This window comes from Epinephelus lanceolatus, chromosome 21 (assembly GCF_041903045.1).
Source record: "Epinephelus lanceolatus isolate andai-2023 chromosome 21, ASM4190304v1, whole genome shotgun sequence".
Taxonomy (NCBI): Eukaryota; Metazoa; Chordata; class Actinopteri; order Perciformes; family Serranidae; genus Epinephelus; species Epinephelus lanceolatus.
In genome coordinates, this window is record NC_135754.1 from 19,674,973 (window position 1) to 19,695,718 (window position 20,746).

A 20,746-nucleotide genomic window follows, 5' to 3' on the forward strand; every position below is an offset into this window, starting at 1 on the left:
GAGAAAGAAAAACATGAGTTCAAGTTAAAGTTAGCCATATTTTTTGCCTCGGTCTTTTGCTAGTTTAATAACGGTAAGTTAACGTTAGCTAAGATAGCTGTCATGTAGGTGGTGGGTGGGGTCCCAAACCTGTCTTCAGTTAGCTGAACGTTGCTGTCCGAGTGAAGCAAAAATAAATGTGTTCTGAGGCTGTCACAGCACAGAAAGTGTGTTATTAATCGCCCAGGCAATTTTAAACGATTAAAAATCGCCAAGTATATAAAATTAGGTTTCAAAATCGTGAAAAAGTAAGCAGAAACTTTATTCTCCAGACGTTGAAGGCGTGTGCGTTAACGAGCTCGACCGACGCTACCTTCAGACGTTGCTTGTTGTGGTGTCAACTGTCATACAACAGTTAGTTCCGACCGAGCATTTTGATTGGACAGGAAGCATTCCACGATATCAAGGGCTCTGAGTAGAACAACACTGGGACTTTTAACTGTCCATGTATCCTTCCGCTTCACGTGTGTTCTGAGCGATTAATTAGGCCAATCGTTAATTAGCCGACATTATGGGTTGTCTTGACAAACTTTGCACCACAAAATGAAACTTATTACCACAGATAGCATTTAAGTTAAATGATAAATGGTCAGAAAAGGACTAAAGGATGAAAAAAAGCCTGAATATAGTTAATATGACAGCAGCAGACAACACAACATTAGGCTGTTAACTAGACAAATAGTCCAGCAAAGCCAATGTCAACAGTCAACGGTCACAAATGGTAGCATATTGAACAATGAGTGGGATCTCAGATAACTGCTTAAGTTCAGAGGGTCAGTGCATGTGTTATATTCTTCATCCTGTGGTGTTTAGAGAATGAGGCACTGAAGACTACACTCCGTGTTGGAAATTCATTGTAAGCAGAGGCTTTGACTGTGTCCCTTATCCATATTAGATAGAGGCTGATACAATTATGTAGCCAGCACATCAGTGTAGAGCAGTGAACACAGTTTCACCAGAACTACTTAGTGAGTGTACATACTCAGTTTTTTAAAGGACATCCTTCAGTAAATCAGAATCGGGTATTGACCCAGACCATGGTATAATTTAAGGATGGCTCCAGTGCATCATAAAGCCATGATTTCTGACCCACCCAAAAAATTCTAGACACAAGCCCTTTTTAGACAGGAATTGTGCAAACTTGCAGGAAAGCCCAATCAGTCTTCGTTCAGCATTGGCAGTATAAAAGCAAAATCAAGGAGTGCGGCAAAATGCCGCCTGCCTACTTTTGTTAATACAGAATGTGCCTTTTACAGGGCAATGGGGGATGTGAGCAAATAACAAAACGCGTAGCTCAGCGTGTGGCGTAAATGGTGACGTAGTCCGAAGGAAGCCGCGGCTGGTCAGTCTTTCGAAGATTCTCTCATAAGTTGGCCCGTCCTTCACCGTCCCCATCATCTGCCGGTTAATGGCCTCTTCATTTGCGAGGACAAGGAGGGCGCGCAATTCCTTGTCTCCTCAGTTGCTCATCTTTACAGCATCTGTCAGGTTTGCGTTTCCCTCTTGCTACGAGTACTGCCTGCTCATTCCTGCTATCAGCTGTTTCCCGTTTATCCACCACCAGTGGGTCGCACGTGCGGCATCATCAACAGCTCCCCCCACAAGTCAGCAACAACCCCTCCCATGGCGGAAGGCAGCCTCGTTCTGTTTTAACCAAAAAGGTTCCGCCAATATGACTACCCTACTACAAGGCAGAAAATTGGGCACCTCGGATCAACTCGCTAATTGGGCTCTGTGTATTTAAATGCTCGCAGCTTGCCGGCAAAACTGCCCAACAAAAAGTAAGGGGCTACAAAAATGGTGAAAAACTGTCTAATGGTCATGCGGTCATGCTCTGTGTAAGAAACAAAAAGTAACACACAGAATGAACAGCCTACTTTACCCCCAATAGTTCAATTACTATGGGAGAAATAGTAACTTGATAGCCCACAGACCTTTTTCAAGGCAGACGTTTTGACTCGTAGCAGGAAAAGCAGAAGTGGAACTCCTTATTGGCTCTGCTCCACTGAGAGTGCCTCCAGGAAGATTGACCAGTCACAGTGAATTAATTGCAGTCGTCATTAACATGTCAAAATGTCTGCTGTGAAATAAGGGCCATTGACTGGTTTGGCATATGTGCTATGTATCTGTTTTTCTTGCCTGTTACAGGCTGATGAGTCCTTCTGGACAGAAGGTTGCTCCCGACATTGTGAGTGCCATGCTCCCAATGACCTGCGCTGTTCTGCTGCGTCTTGCACTTCTTCACAAAAGTGCACCATCCAAAATGGCCAGCTGGGCTGTTTTGATGATATGACCACCTGCACCGTGTGGGGAGACCCACACTACATCACCTTTGATCACAAGACCTACGACTTCCAGGGAACCTGCCGTTATGTTTTGGCCACACTTTGTGGCGACACTGCTGGGCTCCATGGATTCTCAGTGGAGGCTAAGAACGAGCCATGGAAAGGGCTGACAGTTTCAGTCACAGCTGAAGTTTTTGTCAATGTGTGGGGCTATCAAGTGCACATGTCGAGGGGAAGCCATGGTGTGGTGCAAGTGAGTTCAACAACTTTTCAATCCTTGCTGACATTAGATGTCATTTTCAAAAGCAACAGATAGTTACACCAGAAATACAGTTCTATGTTTGCTCATCAACCTCTGTTTTTCCAACGTTACAGGTGAATGGAGAAACTAAAAACCTGCCTGTTCTCTTGAATGGAACTCGTATTTCTATCTATGCAAGAGGATCTCACACTTATCTCAGTGCTGATTTTGGCCTGACTGTGAAGTACGATGGATTGTATGAAGTCTCCATCTCTGTACCTTCAACTTACAGGTATCTGCCATGTTTGAATGCTTTCGTTTACATTGTAAAACATCTATATTATGATATATTTGCTTCAATCTATCAACATATTGTCATCAATGCAGAGGAAAAACATGTGGCCTCTGTGGAAACTTCAATGGAAATCCAAATGATGAGTTCCACACCCCATCTGGAACAACAGTCACCACTCCAGATGAGTTTGGGAAAGCTTGGAAAGTGGAAGGGGACTACACCTGCAGTGATGGGTGTGGCTCCTCCTGTCCACAATGCACCAATGAGCTCCCTGCTAGAGTCCAGTGTGAGGTGATTCAGGCAGCTGATGGCCCCTTCGGCGTCTGCCATAAGTACGTGGACCCAGCGCCATATTTCAAGAGCTGTGTGTTTGATGTGTGTGTGGCTGGACCTGATGCCCTGTGTGCAGACATTGAAACATACGTCAGTGCCTGTCAGTCTGCTAACGTTCAAATCAGCTCTTGGAGACAGAACACCACCTGCAGTAAGTCAACCTGTCAATTTCTCATTTAAAATCAATGGAGAAATTAATATGAGCAATCTGCTGTGTTTTTCTCAACCTCTTCGTGAACTGTCTACTCACAAATGTGGGTAATGGACTTGAGTTATTATAATCATCTAATAGTCACTGTTTCTTTCCTCACTTATGAAGGACTTGACTGTCCAGCCAACAGTCATTATGAGCTGTGTGGTACCAACTGTGGTCACACCTGTGCCAGCACCAATGATGCTACCTGTGAGCAGGGTTGCTCTGAGGGATGTTTCTGTGATGAAGGTTTTCTCAGGAGTGGGACGAGATGTGTCCCTGAGGGAAGCTGTGGCTGTCAATATGATGGATTCTACTACAATGTAAGTCACATTCCTTTTAATACTAAGATTGCAATGAGCAACATTTCCATTGAAACATGTGCTTTACTCTTTTTCATGTTGCAGGCTGGTGAATCCTTCTGGACAGAAGGTTGCTCCCGACATTGTGAGTGCCATGCTCCCAATGACCTGCGCTGTTCTGCTGCGTCTTGCACTTCTTCACAAAAGTGCACCATCCAAAACGGCCAGCTGGGCTGTTTTGATGATATGACCACCTGCACTGTGTGGGGAGACCCACACTACATCACCTTTGATCACAAGACCTACGACTTCCAGGGAACCTGCCGTTATGTTTTGGCCACACTTTGTGGCGACACTGCTGGGCTCCATGGATTCTCAGTGGAGGCTAAGAACGAGCCCTGGAAAGGGCTGACAGTTTCAGTCACAGCTGAAGTTTTTGTCAATGTGTGGGGCTATCAAGTGCACATGTCGAGGGGAAGTCACGGTGTGGTGCAAGTGAGTTCAACAACTTTTCAATCCTTGCTGACATTAGATGTCATTTTCAAAAGCAACAGATAGTTGCACCAGAAATACAGTTCTATGCTTGCTCATCAACCTCTGTTTTTCCAACGTTACAGGTGAATGGAGAAACTAAAAACCTGCCTGTTCTCTTGAATGGAACTCGTATTTCTATCTATGCAAGAGGATCTCACACTTATCTCAGTGCTGATTTTGGCCTGACTGTGAAGTACGATGGATTGTATGAAGTCTCCATCTCTGTACCTTCAACTTACAGGTATCTGCCATGTTTGAATGCTTTCGTTTACATTGTAAAACATCTATATTATGATATATTTGCTTCAGTCTATCAACATATTGTCATCAATGCAGAGGAAAAACATGTGGCCTCTGTGGAAACTTCAATGGAAATCCAAATGATGAGTTCCACACCCCATCTGGAACGACAGTCACCACTCCAGATGAGTTTGGGAAAGCTTGGAAAGTGGAAGGCGACTACACCTGCAGTGATGGGTGTGGCTCCTCCTGTCCGCAATGCACCAATGAGCTCCCTGCTAGAGTCCAGTGTGAGGTGATTCAGGCAGCTGATGGCCCCTTCAGCGTCTGCCATAAGTACGTGGACCCAGCGCCATATTTCAAGAGCTGTGTGTTTGATGTGTGTGTGGCTGGACCTGATGCCCTGTGTGCGGACATTGAAACATACGTCAGTGCCTGTCAGTCTGCTAACGTTCAAATCAGCTCTTGGAGACAGAACACCACCTGCAGTAAGTCAACCTGTCAATTTCTCATTTAAAATCAATGGAGAAATTAATATGAGCAATCTGCTGTGTTTTTCTCAACCTCTTCGTGAACTGTCTACTCACAAATGTGGGTAATGGACTTGAGTTATTATAATCATCTAATAGTCACTGTTTCTTTCCTCACTTATGAAGGACTTGACTGTCCAGCCAACAGTCATTATGAGCTGTGTGGTACCAACTGTGGTCACACCTGTGCCAGCACCAATGATGCTACCTGTGAGCAGGGTTGCTCTGAGGGATGTTTCTGTGATGAAGGTTTTCCCAGGAGTGGGACGAGATGTGTCCCTGAGGGAAGCTGTGGCTGTCAATATGATGGATTCTACTACAATGTAAGTCACATTCCTTTTAATACTAAGGTTGCAATGAGCAGCATTTCCATTGAAACATGTGCTTTACTCTTTTTCATGTTGCAGGCTGGTGAATCCTTCTGGACAGAAGGTTGCTCCCGACACTGTGAGTGCCATGCTCCCAATGACCTGCGCTGTTCTGCTGCATCTTGCACTTCTTCACAAGAGTGCACCATCCAAAATGGCCAGCTGGGCTGTTTTGATGATATGACCACCTGCACCGTGTGGGGAGACCCACACTACATCACCTTTGATCACAAGACCTACGACTTCCAGGGAACCTGCCGTTATGTTTTGGCCACACTTTGTGGCGACACTGCTGGGCTCCATGGATTCTCAGTGGAGGCTAAGAACGAGCCCTGGAAAGGGCTGACAGTTTCAGTCACAGCTGAAGTTTTTGTCAATGTGTGGGGCTATCAAGTGCACATGTCGAGGGGAAGTCACGGTGTGGTGCAAGTGAGTTCAACAACTTTTCAATCCTTGCTGACATTAGATGTCATTTTCAAAAGCAACAGATAGTTGCACCAGAAATACAGTTCTATGCTTGCTCATCAACCTCTGTTTTTCCAACGTTACAGGTGAATGGAGAAACTAAAAACCTGCCTGTTCTCTTGAATGGAACTCGTATTTCTATCTATGCAAGAGGATCTCACACTTATCTCAGTGCTGATTTTGGCCTGACTGTGAAGTACGATGGATTGTATGAAGTCTCCATCTCTGTACCTTCAACTTACAGGTATCTGCCATGTTTGAATGCTTTCGTTTACATTGTAAAACATCTATATTATGATATATTTGCTTCAGTCTATCAACATATTGTCATCAATGCAGAGGAAAAACATGTGGCCTCTGTGGAAACTTCAATGGAAATCCAAATGATGAGTTCCACACCCCATCTGGAACGACAGTCACCACTCCAGATGAGTTTGGGAAAGCTTGGAAAGTGGAAGGGGACTACACCTGCAGTGATGGGTGTGGCTCCTCCTGTCCACAATGCACCAATGAGCTCCCTGCTAGAGTCCAGTGTGAGGTGATTCAGGCAGCTGATGGCCCCCTCAGCGTCTGCCATAAGTACGTGGACCCAGCGCCATATTTCAAGAGCTGTGTGTTTGATGTGTGTGTGGCTGGACCTGATGCCCTGTGTGCGGACATTGAAACATACGTCAGTGCCTGTCAGTCTGCTAACGTTCAAATCAGCTCTTGGAGACAGAACACCACCTGCAGTAAGTCAACCTGTCAATTTCTCATTTAAAATCAATGGAGAAATTAATATGAGCAATCTGCTGTGTTTTTCTCAACCTCTTCGTGAACTGTCTACTCACAAATGTGGGTAATGGACTTGAGTTATTATAATCATCTAATAGTCACTGTTTCTTTCCTCACTTATGAAGGACTTGACTGTCCAGCCAACAGTCATTATGAGCTGTGTGGTACCGACTGTGGTCACACCTGTGCCAGCACCAATGATGCCATCTGTGAGCAGGGTTGCTCTGAGGGATGTTTCTGTGATGAAGGTTTTCTCAGGAGTGGGACGAGATGTGTCCCTGAGGGAAGCTGTGGCTGTCAATATGATGGATTCTACTACAATGTAAGTCACATTCCTTTTAATACTAAGATTGCAATGAGCAACATTTCCATTGAAACATGTGCTTTACTCTTTTTCATGTTGCAGGCTGGTGAATCCTTCTGGACAGAAGGTTGCTCCCAACATTGTGAGTGCCATGCTCCCAATGACCTGCGCTGTTCTGCTGCGTCTTGCACTTCTTCACAAAAGTGCACCATCCAAAATGGCCAGCTGGGCTGTTTTGATGATATGACCACCTGCACCGTGTGGGGAGACCCACACTACATCACCTTTGATCACAAGACCTACAACTTCCAGGGAACCTGCCGTTATGTTTTGGCCACACTTTGCGGCGACACTGCTGGGCTCCATGGATTCTCAGTGGAGGCTAAGAACGAGCCCTGGAAAGGGCTGACAGTTTCAGTCACAGCTGAAGTTTTTGTCAATGTGTGGGGCTATCAAGTGCACATGTCGAGGGGAAGTCACGGTGTGGTGCAAGTGAGTTCAACAACTTTTCAATCCTTGCTGACATTAGATGTCATTTTCAAAAGCAACAGATAGTTGCACCAGAAATACAGTTCTATGCTTGCTCATCAACCTCTGTTTTTCCAACGTTACAGGTGAATGGAGAAACTAAAAACCTGCCTGTTCTCTTGAATGGAACTCGTATTTCTATCTATGCAAGAGGATCTCACACTTATCTCAGTGCTGATTTTGGCCTGACTGTGAAGTACGATGGATTGTATGAAGTCTCCATCTCTGTACCTTCAACTTACAGGTATCTGCCATGTTTGAATGCTTTCGTTTACATTGTAAAACATCTATATTATGATATATTTGCTTCAGTCTATCAACATATTGTCATCAATGCAGAGGAAAAACATGTGGCCTCTGTGGAAACTTCAATGGAAATCCAAATGATGAGTTCCACACCCCATCTGGAACGACAGTCACCACTCCTGATGAGTTTGGGAAAGCTTGGAAAGTGGAAGGGGACTACACCTGCAGTGATGGGTGTGGCTCCTCCTGTCCACAATGCACCAATGAGCTCCCTGCTAGAGTCCAGTGTGAGGTGATTCAGGCAGCTGATGGCCCCTTCAGCGTCTGCCATAAGTACGTGGACCCAGCGCCATATTTCAAGAGCTGTGTGTTTGATGTGTGTGTGGCTGGACCTGATGCCCTGTGTGCGGACATTGAAACATACGTCAGTGCCTGTCAGTCTGCTAATGTTCAAATCAGCTCTTGGAGACAGAACACCACCTGCAGTAAGTCAACCTGTCAATTTCTCATTTAAAATCAATGGAGAAATTAATATGAGCAATCTGCTGTGTTTTTCTCAACCTCTTCGTGAACTGTCTACTCACAAATGTGGGTAATGGACTTGAGTTATTATAATCATCTAATAGTCATTGTTTCTTTCCTCACTTATGAAGGACTTGACTGTCCAGCCAACAGTCATTATGAGCTGTGTGGTACCGACTGTGGTCACACCTGTGCCAGCACCAATGATGCCATCTGTGAGCAGGGTTGCTCTGAGGGATGTTTCTGTGATGAAGGTTTTCTCAGGAGTGGGACGAGATGTGTCCCTGAGGGAAGCTGTGGCTGTCAATATGAGGGCTTCTACTACAATGTAAGTCACATTCCTTTTAATACTAAGGTTGCAATGAGCAGCATTTCCATTGAAACATGTGCTTTACTCTTTTTCATGTTGCAGGCTGGTGAATCCTTCTGGACAGAAGGTTGCTCCCGACACTGTGAGTGCCATGCTCCCAATGACTTGCGCTGTTCTGCTGCATCTTGCACTTCTTCACAAAAGTGCACCATCCAAAACGGCCAGCTGGGCTGTTTTGTTGATATGACCACCTGCACCGTGTGGGGAGACCCACACTACATCACCTTTGATCACAAGACCTACGACTTCCAGGGAACCTGCCGTTATGTTTTGGCCACACTTTGTGGCGACACTGCTGGGCTCCATGGATTCTCAGTGGAGGCTAAGAACGAGCCCTGGAAAGGGCTGACAGTTTCAGTCACAGCTGAAGTTTTTGTCAATGTGTGGGGCTATCAAGTGCACATGTCGAGGGGAAGTCACGGTGTGGTGCAAGTGAGTTCAACAACTTTTCAATCCTTGCTGACATTAGATGTCATTTTCAAAAGCAACAGATAGTTGCACCAGAAATACAGTTCTATGCTTGCTCATCAACCTCTGTTTTTCCAACGTTACAGGTGAATGGAGAAACTAAAAACCTGCCTGTTCTCTTGAATGGAACTCGTATTTCTATCTATGCAAGAGGATCTCACACTTATCTCAGTGCTGATTTTGGCCTGACTGTGAAGTACGATGGATTGTATGAAGTCTCCATCTCTGTACCTTCAACTTACAGGTATCTGCCATGTTTGAATGCTTTCGTTTACATTGTAAAACATCTATATTATGATATATTTGCTTCAGTCTATCAACATATTGTCATCAATGCAGAGGAAAAACATGTGGCCTCTGTGGAAACTTCAATGGAAATCCAAATGATGAGTTCCACACCCCATCTGGAACGACAGTCACCACTCCTGATGAGTTTGGGAAAGCTTGGAAAGTGGAAGGGGACTACACCTGCAGTGATGGGTGTGGCTCCTCCTGTCCACAATGCACCAATGAGCTCCCTGCTAGAGTCCAGTGTGAGGTGATTCAGGCAGCTGATGGCCCCTTCAGCGTCTGCCATAAGTACGTGGACCCAGCGCCATATTTCAAGAGCTGTGTGTTTGATGTGTGTGTGGCTGGACCTGATGCCCTGTGTGCGGACATTGAAACATACGTCAGTGCCTGTCAGTCTGCTAATGTTCAAATCAGCTCTTGGAGACAGAACACCACCTGCAGTAAGTCAACCTGTCAATTTCTCATTTAAAATCAATGGAGAAATTAATATGAGCAATCTGCTGTGTTTTTCTCAACCTCTTCGTGAACTGTCTACTCACAAATGTGGGTAATGGACTTGAGTTATTATAATCATCTAATAGTCATTGTTTCTTTCCTCACTTATGAAGGACTTGACTGTCCAGCCAACAGTCATTATGAGCTGTGTGGTACCAACTGTGGTCACACCTGTGCCAGCACCAATGATGCCATCTGTGAGCAGGGTTGCTCTGAGGGATGTTTCTGTGATGAAGGTTTTCTCAGGAGTGGGACGAGATGTGTCCCTGAGGGAAGCTGTGGCTGTCAATATGAGGGCTTCTACTACAATGTAAGTCACATTCCTTTTAATACTAAGGTTGCAATGAGCAGCATTTCCATTGAAACATGTGCTTTACTCTTTTTCATGTTGCAGGCTGGTGAATCCTTCTGGACAGAAGGTTGCTCCCGACACTGTGAGTGCCATGCTCCCAATGACTTGCGCTGTTCTGCTGCATCTTGCACTTCTTCACAAAAGTGCACCATCCAAAACGGCCAGCTGGGCTGTTTTGTTGATATGACCACCTGCACCGTGTGGGGAGACCCACACTACATCACCTTTGATCACAAGACCTACGACTTCCAGGGAACCTGCCGTTATGTTTTGGCCACACTTTGTGGCGACACTGCTGGGCTCCATGGATTCTCAGTGGAGGCTAAGAACGAGCCCTGGAAAGGGCTGACAGTTTCAGTCACAGCTGAAGTTTTTGTCAATGTGTGGGGCTATCAAGTGCACATGTCGAGGGGAAGTCACGGTGTGGTGCAAGTGAGTTCAACAACTTTTCAATCCTTGCTGACATTAGATGTCATTTTCAAAAGCAACAGATAGTTGCACCAGAAATACAGTTCTATGCTTGCTCATCAACCTCTGTTTTTCCAACGTTACAGGTGAATGGAGAAACTAAAAACCTGCCTGTTCTCTTGAATGGAACTCGTATTTCTATCTATGCAAGAGGATCTCACACTTATCTCAGTGCTGATTTTGGCCTGACTGTGAAGTACGATGGATTGTATGAAGTCTCCATCTCTGTACCTTCAACTTACAGGTATCTGCCATGTTTGAATGCTTTCGTTTACATTGTAAAACATCTATATTATGATATATTTGCTTCAGTCTATCAACATATTGTCATCAATGCAGAGGAAAAACATGTGGCCTCTGTGGAAACTTCAATGGAAATCTAAATGATGAGTTCCACACCCCATCTGGAACGACGGTCACCACTCCAGATGAGTTTGGGAAAGCTTGGAAAGTGGAAGGGGACTACACCTGCAGTGATGGGTGTGGCTCCTCCTGTCCACAATGCACCAATGAGCTCCCTGCTAGAGTCCAGTGTGAGGTGATTCAGGCAGCTGATGGCCCCTTCAGCGTCTGCCATAAGTACGTGGACCCAGCGCCATATTTCAAGAGCTGTGTGTTTGATGTGTGTGTGGCTGGACCTGATGCCCTGTGTGCAGACATTGAAACATACGTCAGTGCCTGTCAGTCTGCTAACGTTCAAATCAGCTCTTGGAGACAGAACACCACCTGCAGTAAGTCAACCTGTCAATTTCTCATTTAAAATCAATGGAGAAATTAATATGAGCAATCTGCTGTGTTTTTCTCAACCTCTTCGTGAACTGTCTACTCACAAATGTGGGTAATGGACTTGAGTTATTATAATTATCTAATAGTCACTGTTTCTTTCCTCACTTATGAAGGACTTGACTGTCCAGCCAACAGTCATTATGAGCTGTGTGGTACCGACTGTGGTCACACCTGTGCCAGCTCCAATGATGCTACCTGTGAGCAGGGTTGCTCTGAGGGATGTTTCTGTGATGAAGGTTTTCTCAGGAGTGGGACGAGATGTGTCCCTGAGGGAAGCTGTGGCTGTCAATATGATGGCTTCTACTACACTGTAAGTCACATTCCTTTTAATACTAAGGTTGCAATGAGCAACATTTCCATTGAAACATGTGCTTTACTCTTTTTCATGTTGCAGGCTGGTGAATCCTTCTGGACAGTGGGTTGCTCCCGACATTGTGAGTGCCATGCTCCCAATGACCTGCGCTGTTCTGCTGCGTCTTGCACTTCTTCACAAAAGTGCACCATCCAAAATGGCCAGCTGGGCTGTTTTGATGATATGACCACCTGCACCGTGTGGGGAGACCCACACTACATCACCTTTGACCACAAGACCTACGACTTCCAGGGAACCTGCCGTTATGTTTTGGCCACACTTTGTGGCGACACTGCTGGGCTCCATGGATTCTCAGTGGAGGCTAAGAACGAGCCATGGAAAGGGCTGACAGTTTCAGTCACAGCTGAAATTTTTGTCAATGTGTGGGGCTATCAAGTGCACATGTCGAGGGGAAGTCACGGTGTGGTGCAAGTGAGTTCAACAACTTTTCAATCCTTGCTGACATTAGATGTCATTTTCAAAAGCAACAGATAGTTGCACCAGAAATACAGTTCTATGCTTGCTCATCAACCTCTGTTTTTCCAACGTTACAGGTGAATGGAGAAACTAAAAACCTGCCTGTTCTCTTGAATGGAACTCGTATTTCTATCTATGCAAGAGGATCTCACACTTATCTCAGTGCTGATTTTGGTCTGACTGTGAAGTATGATGGATTGTATGAAGTCTCCATCTCTGTACCTTCAACTTACAGGTATCTGCCATGTTTGAATGCTTTCGTTTACATTGTAAAACATCTATATTATGATATATTTGCTTCAGTCTATCAACATATTGTCATCAATGCAGAGGAAAAACATGTGGCCTCTGTGGAAACTTCAATGGAAATCCAAATGATGAGTTCCACACCCCATCTGGAACGACGGTCACCACTCCAGATGAGTTTGGGAAAGCTTGGAAAGTGGAAGGGGACTACACCTGCAGTGATGGGTGTGGCTCCTCCTGTCCACAATGCACCAATGAGCTCCCTGCTAGAGTCCAGTGTGAGGTGATTCAGGCAGCTGATGGCCCCTTCAGTGTCTGCCATAAGTACGTGGACCCAGCGCCATATTTCAAGAGCTGTGTGTTTGATGTGTGTGTGGCTGGACCTGATGCCCTGTGTGCGGACATTGAAACATACGTCAGTGCCTGTCAGTCTGCTAATGTTCAAATCAGCCCTTGGAGACAGAACACCACCTGCAGTAAGTCAACCTGTCAATTTCTCATTTAAAATCAATGGAGAAATTAATATGAGCAATCTGCTGTGTTTTTCTCAACCTCTTCGTGAACTGTCTACTCACAAATGTGGGTAATGGACTTAAGTTATTATAATCATCTAATAGTCACTGTTTCTTTCCTCACTTATGAAGGACTTGACTGTCCAGCCAACAGTCATTATGAGCTGTGTGGTACCGACTGTGGTCACACCTGTGCCAGCACCAATGATGCCATCTGTGAGCAGGGTTGCTCTGAGGGATGTTTCTGTGATGAAGGTTTTCTCAGGAGTGGGACGAGATGTGTCCCTGAGGGAAGCTGTGGCTGTCAATATGAGGGCTTCTACTACAATGTAAGTCACATTCCTTTTAATACTAAGGTTGCAATGAGCAACATTTCCATTGAAACATGTGCTTTACTCTTTTTCATGTTGCAGGCTGGTGAATCCTTCTGGACAGAAGGTTGCTCCAAGCAATGCGAATGCCATGCTCCCAATGACCTGCGCTGTTCTGCTGCATCTTGCACTTCTTCACAAAAGTGCACCATCCAAAATGGCCAGCTGGGCTGTTTTGATGATATGACCACCTGCACCGTGTGGGGAGACCCACACTACATCACCTTTGACGGAGCACTGGCTCATTTCCAGGGCACATGCTCTTACATTGTTACTGAGAGTGTGAGCCACGGCACCAGTGAAACTCACTTTCAGGTAATAGCCACCAATAATCACCGTGGCAACAGCCATGTGTCGTTTGTGTCAGCGGTGGATATATACCTAAAAAATCATCCAGAGGGTGCACATGTCAGGATTGGACCCAACAAAAGAGTAAAGGTAAAAAATCTACTTTCCAGATGACAAATATTCTATATCTGACTTGTGTAAACACAGACCTACAACATATGCCTCTTGTCTGCCTCTCTCTAATCTCTCATCCCTCCAGGTAAATGGAAATGACGTGTCTCTTCCCATCATAATAGGAACCATAGCTCAGATAGAAAGGCAGGGAAGCTACATAATAGTCAGAGCCATTGACTTAATAGTCCAGTTTGACGGCCGGAGTACTCTACTGGTCAGAGTGGGCCAACACCGTCAAAATAGAGTCAGAGGGATGTGTGGAAACTTCAACAGTGATCCTGCAGATGACAAAGTCTTGCCCAATGGTACACTGGCCCAAAATGACAACCACTTTGGACACAGCTGGAAGTCACCAACAAGCCAACCAGGGTGAGCTGTTAAGAAAAGCAAATGTGGATAATTTTATGAATACTGCAGCCGACAGTAATGGCACCATGACATGTCTTTTCCAGATGTGGCTCCACAGATGAAGACGGTGGTGATGGACTGAATGACTGTCCCTTTAGGGAAGAATACTCTGAGCTCTGTAGTGTCATCACCAACAGCAGCGGCCCATTCAGTGCCTGTCACCTGCACTCTGACCCCCAGCCATTTTTCACTTCCTGTGTCTATGATCTCTGCCAGTACACTCCAGCCAATGGCATGCTGTGTTCTGCAGTCTCAGCCTATGAGAGAACCTGCGCCGTGTTGGGGTTGAACATCCCTGAATGGCGCTCTGCTTTGCAGTGTGGTAAGTTTACACCAGATTATGAGATAATTGATGAGAAAAATGAATATTCTGTAGCAGATCTTGCCATAACCTCTCATTTTGTGTCAGTTTCATCACTCTTTGTCTCACCCTTTCTCCACTAGCTGAGTCAGACCCCTGTGAACAGCTGGACTGCACTGAGTATGAGTGGTGTGGTGAGCAGGACGGTGTGTACGGCTGCTTCTGTGATGAGCACCACCATCGGCCCAACAATGAGAGCTACGGTGAGGGCAACAACTTTAAACACTGCTCTTGTTTGATGATTATGAAAGACAATAGATCGGACTTGCTGTACTAGATTATATAGTATTCATCAGCATTGAAGGCTGTACCCTAACAATTTACATGTTTATTTGATTTGCCTTATCTCTGGTCCTTGCCTTTACAAGCTTATACAAAATATATTGTCCCACATACATCTCTCTTTCATAGACTCGTCCATCACTTGTGTCAGTAGCTCAGGCACCATAGCTGTGTCACGCTGCCAGCTGTTTGAAGCTGGCTTCCATCCCAGTGACCTTCACCTCCGAGATGACTCCTGTAAAGGAACTCTCCAGCACGGACGCCTGGTGTTTCACTTTAACAATGATGACCAGCTGTGTGGGACACTTCTCAGGGTAGAGTCCATACATTTTATAGACACAAGTTCAAGAGCTTTTAGATATAAACCTCTGCAACATACAGCTTTATATGTGTAAGTAAGTAAAACACATGTTAAAATACTTCATGTTATTGTCCTCTCACTCTCAAAGAGCAATGGGACCCATTTCATGTATGAGAACACCATCCAGGGCGACGTAGACCCTCATGAGGCCATCATCAGTCGTGAGAAGAGCATCCATCTGCACTTCTCCTGTGAATACCCTCTGGCCCAGGCCGTGTCTATGGATGTGGGCATTAACCCTTTAGAGAGGTGACAACCACAATGCCATTTCGATTTCATTACTGTTATGACAGAATTTATGATTACAGTACTTTTTTTACACTGTAGCTGACAAAATACTTTCATGGCTATTTTTCTGGCCAAATGTTTCTGAATATTTTACTCATGTAGATATTATACATTTGAAAACAAATTCCCAACAAAGCTAGTCATTCTCAGGGTTAATCTTGTTTTGTAATGTTTTCCCGTAGCATTGTCAACAGGAGGCTTCCACTTGGCCTGGGTCATTATTACTTGAGGATGATCCTCTATGAGGACACTGGCTTCCGCCTCCCCCTGACCAGAAACAGGAACCTAGAAGTGGAAATAGACCAGAAGTTGTACATCGAGGTGCAGACAGAGGGAGTCGATGAACAGCAGATCTCCACCATTCTGGACTCTTGTTGGGCAACACCTTTCAATGACGCAAGCTACCCTGTCCGCTGGGATCTCATCACTGCACAGTAAAGGAGTTGTTTCACCTTGTGTTAGCACACTGATACCAAGTCCCCTCACTAATTCTGAAATGCTGTATTTAAGATTAACCTGAACAGCTATTACCCCAGCAAGCAATAGTCGTGATTTAAACGTTTTGGCTATATTTAGCTCCGATTTAGTCTAGCTACATGTAACCTAAATCTAGCTGATTTAATTTTGAAATTGATTAAATGTAATTTTCGCCATTGCAGATGGCGTGCGGTATGATATTCAATCACGTATGGAGAGTCAACAGTAATTAAAATATGTTTATGTCCATTTTTTGGACATGGTCTCTACATAGCCGTATAATTCATTACGTCTACACTTTGGCTATGGTTAGACGTCTACCAAATTTTCACTGACAGCCCAAATTCAGCCGTGATTTAGCCTAGACGTCAGGTCTTCATGTAGACGGCTATTAGACATTTTTTAAACCAAAAAAATGCTTGCTGGGACATATAAAGTCTACCAGGTAGCACTGTAACTTCCACCATTGTCCCCTTCTTCCAGGTGCCCTAACCCAGAAGATGAAACAGTCGAGCTGATTCAGAACGGCGTCTCAACTGTGGCCCGATTCTCCTTTAGGATGTTCACCTTTACCAACTTTTCATCCATCTACCTGCACTGCCAGGTCCACCTGTGTCTTCTGAGACACAACAACTGCACAGCTGTACGTACCACTTTGCATGTGTGTACTTGTAGTAAGACTTGAAGAATCATCCTGTATACCAACCTGGGGGTCCTTACATCCACTTTGAGTCACCAAAGCTTCACAGGGGGTTGCAAGGCCATCTAGATTTTAAAGGGTGTAAAGAGCATAGCATTAGTTCAGGCAGGACACAATGTCAAGCTCAGCTTACATCCCAGCTACATCAGCTGATCTCAAACAGCCCAATCAACCGATGGAGCAGCTGATTGATGGAAGGGAGTCTAGTCTTCTATGCAACCAATTAGTGAATCTCATTCAGGGCGCCCTATTTAAACTGCTCTGGCCTGCCTACTGTTGTTGCTTTCTCTGCAAGCCGCTTTGCAACCTACATCCACCCCAGCTCCTCCTTTTCATGCTGTGTCTCACTTATCAGTGTCATTTCTGTTTGTCATTGATGCTCTGTTCTGCTCCTGGGGGGTCTTTGCTGCTGCTCTCCCTGCCTTCGGCTTTCCATGTAGGCGCATGGAAGGGCAGGGAGGTTTGCTCTTTCTGTAATATTAATATTACAGTTAATCAGTAGTTTTGTACTGTTGTTATTGGTATGCATTGAATATAATATGAAATATCCATAGAATATGTCACATAGTCGAGGGTCATCAGTTTTTCCAATGATAGTAGGGGTGTCGACAAAAAATGTTGGGAACCACTGCGGTATACAACCTGTCAAAACAGCTTAAAACTTGTAATGTTGTTTCCTGCAGCACTGCTACCCAGGTTACCACACAAGAGTGGTGAGGGACGTTTCCCATCATGACACTGCAGCCATCTCAGTAGGACCACTAATCCTGAGAAAAGGTAACTCTCACATTTTAATAACCTCTGTATTCCTGTACAGTAGATGACATACTGTACTGCTCAGTCAGTGGATTATGAAAAGTTATCTTACTTGAATTACATAAAATGCTGAGTAAAGAGGCTTAAATGCATTTTGTGCACATTTAAATCAGCACAGTGTTCATGTATACATGTGTGTAAACAAACTACTTGTCTTTATTTTACAGCTGCAGATGAAAGGATGAAAACAAGCAGTGCTTCAGGCCAGCTGACCTCAGTGATGACCCTGCTGATCAGTTTGCTGGCCGCCAAAACTCTGACCTAGAGTGATTAAAGATACAAAAAGTAACAGAATATTTGGAAATGTGTCCTGTGAATTACTCCTGCATTGTGTTCCTCTCTGAGAGGTCTTCTTTTAAGTTGTGGTAGTTTTTCTTTCCAACATTAGAGGGCAGCATTAGATCAAATACACATTTGGCTCTTTGCTCATGAGACTTGTGTCTGTTTCTCATCTTTTTTATATTTGGTATAAGCTTCAGCTGTGTTTAACCTCAGGGCTGTTTCTGTGACATTATGATCATCAAATCAATATTTCATTAGTGACAAACCTTGATGATGGTGATTAAGATGATAAATTAAGTCATTTTGTCTGATATAGGAATCCCATTGTATGCAGTGTGTATACATTTTTTTTACTCTGAATAATGTTTGAATTTTCTAAAAAATAAAAATTGCATTGCTTTAAAGTTTAGAGTTATTTCTTGCATAGAGACATCTATTAATCATTTCAATCAATAATTTATTTGTCACATTAAGTTATACAAGATGCAACTCCACTGAAATGCAATCCCATCAGCTCCTCCAACTTGGTCCATGGTGTCTGGTTGTGGAATGATTTAACTGTAGTTTTGTTAGTGGTGGGGGGTAAAAAAAAAAAAAAAAAATCAATGCAGCACAGTATCCAATATTTTGTGTTTCAATTTTGTGTTAATACACAGATGTCAAGTGTCATTTTTTTATTTAAATAATTAATATTGCAAATACAAATTCAACTTTTGGTAGCCCACTAGAATAATAACTAACTAACTAAATAAATAATAGCTTTTTTAGTCCACTAGACACATTTTGCTGCAATAAAAAATGATATTGAAATGATAAGTGTTTTTATTCCTCTTCAGGCATGATAAAGAAATTGAAGTTCCTTTATCTTTTATTTATCTTATTTACCTGCAAGTGTCTCCTGTTATAGAAGGACTGGCAAGATTTTCTTGAGCTGCACAACATTTCGTGGATTCCATCAGCCATTTTGGTTTTGAGAGACTTGTGTTGCACTTATGACACCTGGCCACCTGTTCACTGTAGTAGCTTATGTGCAACTATAGCATAGAAATACATGCATATAAAAGAAAATGGCTTTCAGACAGCTGTCCAGTGTAGTGACCACTATGTGTGAAAGGGTTGAAAAAAGGGTAATAAATTGCAATGTATCGCAATAGATGTGCTAAATTGCAATAATGTTTAGTGAAGTATCCTTTCAATGTTGTATCGTGACTTACGTATTGTGATAATATTGTATCATTGGGCCTCTGGTGATTCCCACCCCTAGTTTTTGGTACAGTTCCTCCTGTTTTTTTTTGACAAATTAGATCCACCACATACTCAGTGAACTCATTGATGTCATCAGTGATGTCGATGGTGGTTTCCAGGGATGTACTCCAGATTCTGATTCCATCACTTCCATCACCTGGGGGATGCATCATAGTTTATTTACATATCCTGACCTCAACAAGATGGCTGCATGGTCGTTCTCGACTCTGCAGCCGCCTCTAAACGGCATTGCAGTCTTCCACAGTGTTCAATTCACTTGTGGTTCACCGTGAGCAGGAACAGGACAACACCTCACATACCTAATGCACTGTCACACTTAGTCCTAACTAACTACTGGTTAGTTATTACTTAAGGAAACCGCACTGTACTTTCAAAACACCTTCTCTGCAGGACACAAAAATGTAACAATAACCACAATCCAAACCATTAATACAGGATGGTTCTCATTTGACATGAAAGGAACTGTCGGTGATACAAGAGGTCAGGTTTCTTTCTTTTGTGCTCAACCTCCTTTGTTGGGCTGAGTGTGGAGACCGACAGAGCCGATATCTCCTGTGTCCTCTCTTTGGGAGCGAAATTCATCATTGTCCATCAACGTGTCCCCACCAGTATGGCATGAGACTTACAGTAGACATAACAACACTTACCACACACCCACAACATGTAATTTGTCATGATGTTACTGTGGGGTGCAGTACAAAGACTTCAAAGAGGGGCAATATGCCCAATACCATATGTCCAGATGCACAGGCTCTCCAGTCCACTGCTGTCAATCCAGGTAAGTTATGTGGAGATTACTTTACAGATCATGTTTCACATCTGTTGGCTTAATAGAAAAAGAATCTAAGTGTATAATCTCATTAAGCAGTTTTCATGGTCTACTCCTGAACCCAAAACATGTGTAATCAGGATGGTGCTGGAGGACCAACACACCTCTTTATATCCGAGTCATTGTTTGATCACTCTGTGTTTTTCATGTAATAGCTTAGCTCCTCTGACAGTGTACCAAAGGAAGGTTAATCCTGTGGCTTATGTGGTATTTGCAGGCTTTTAAAGTCAGTGTGCGAACATGAATGTGAGACGGAAACAGAAACTTGCTCACAAGATAGTGATAGTGATTACTTAGCAGACATCTTTTGTTGAGAGAAAACCTTGTGACAAATCAAATGTCATGCTCAGGATCTACAGGAAACCATGCACCTGATTTCCACATACAATGAAAAGGCAGGTTGAGTGTGAAGGTTATTACTTTACAGGTATACCCAATTTACTGTTTAAGGTTAAAAGTTGTATGCACAGTTTGGAAAATAACTTAGACCCACAAAATGACTGTCTGTGAATCAACTACTGTCCCCACGCTACATTAAATTTGTAAAGAAAACAGTTTTTTTCTGCATGCCTCTGGTGAACAAAGAACCAAAACACAGAGGAAATTCTTGATGAATTCAAGACAAAGTGGTGCGTGATTAACAACAGCAAAACTATATCAAAACATCTGTTTACACACTCTCACACAACTCATGCAGTAAAATCTGAGTCTCATGTATCCAGTGGCATGCTCAGTACTTCCCGAACACATGCATTTTCAATAAAAACCTTACAATTTAAAACACTTTTGCATAAACAGCAGAGGCACGCTACTCTTCCATGTGTGAG

General features: G+C 43.9%; 1 protein-coding gene across 1 annotated transcript in view; it reads left to right on the plus strand.

Moving 5' to 3' along the window:
* Positions 1-18,228, plus strand: part of LOC117247522 (IgGFc-binding protein-like) — a 77,445-nt gene extending 59,217 nt beyond the window's left edge. The window contains exons 57-94 of the mRNA XM_078163686.1: positions 2,188-2,577; positions 2,700-2,857; positions 2,953-3,344; positions 3,513-3,709; positions 3,794-4,183; positions 4,306-4,463; positions 4,559-4,950; positions 5,119-5,315; positions 5,400-5,789; positions 5,912-6,069; positions 6,165-6,556; positions 6,725-6,921; positions 7,006-7,395; positions 7,518-7,675; positions 7,771-8,162; positions 8,331-8,527; positions 8,612-9,001; positions 9,124-9,281; positions 9,377-9,768; positions 9,937-10,133; positions 10,218-10,607; positions 10,730-10,887; positions 10,983-11,374; positions 11,543-11,739; positions 11,824-12,213; positions 12,336-12,493; positions 12,589-12,980; positions 13,149-13,345; positions 13,430-13,825; positions 13,935-14,218; positions 14,302-14,579; positions 14,702-14,821; positions 15,030-15,214; positions 15,350-15,510; positions 15,732-15,983; positions 16,510-16,669; positions 17,410-17,503; positions 17,710-18,228. Coding sequence (XP_078019812.1) covers positions 2,188-2,577; positions 2,700-2,857; positions 2,953-3,344; positions 3,513-3,709; positions 3,794-4,183; positions 4,306-4,463; positions 4,559-4,950; positions 5,119-5,315; positions 5,400-5,789; positions 5,912-6,069; positions 6,165-6,556; positions 6,725-6,921; positions 7,006-7,395; positions 7,518-7,675; positions 7,771-8,162; positions 8,331-8,527; positions 8,612-9,001; positions 9,124-9,281; positions 9,377-9,768; positions 9,937-10,133; positions 10,218-10,607; positions 10,730-10,887; positions 10,983-11,374; positions 11,543-11,739; positions 11,824-12,213; positions 12,336-12,493; positions 12,589-12,980; positions 13,149-13,345; positions 13,430-13,825; positions 13,935-14,218; positions 14,302-14,579; positions 14,702-14,821; positions 15,030-15,214; positions 15,350-15,510; positions 15,732-15,983; positions 16,510-16,669; positions 17,410-17,503; positions 17,710-17,807 — 9,987 coding nt within the window. The 3' untranslated portion in view covers positions 17,808-18,228. The remainder of the gene's footprint in view (positions 1-2,187; positions 2,578-2,699; positions 2,858-2,952; positions 3,345-3,512; positions 3,710-3,793; positions 4,184-4,305; positions 4,464-4,558; positions 4,951-5,118; positions 5,316-5,399; positions 5,790-5,911; positions 6,070-6,164; positions 6,557-6,724; positions 6,922-7,005; positions 7,396-7,517; positions 7,676-7,770; positions 8,163-8,330; positions 8,528-8,611; positions 9,002-9,123; positions 9,282-9,376; positions 9,769-9,936; positions 10,134-10,217; positions 10,608-10,729; positions 10,888-10,982; positions 11,375-11,542; positions 11,740-11,823; positions 12,214-12,335; positions 12,494-12,588; positions 12,981-13,148; positions 13,346-13,429; positions 13,826-13,934; positions 14,219-14,301; positions 14,580-14,701; positions 14,822-15,029; positions 15,215-15,349; positions 15,511-15,731; positions 15,984-16,509; positions 16,670-17,409; positions 17,504-17,709) is intronic.
* The last annotated feature ends 2,518 nt before the right edge of the window (positions 18,229-20,746 follow it).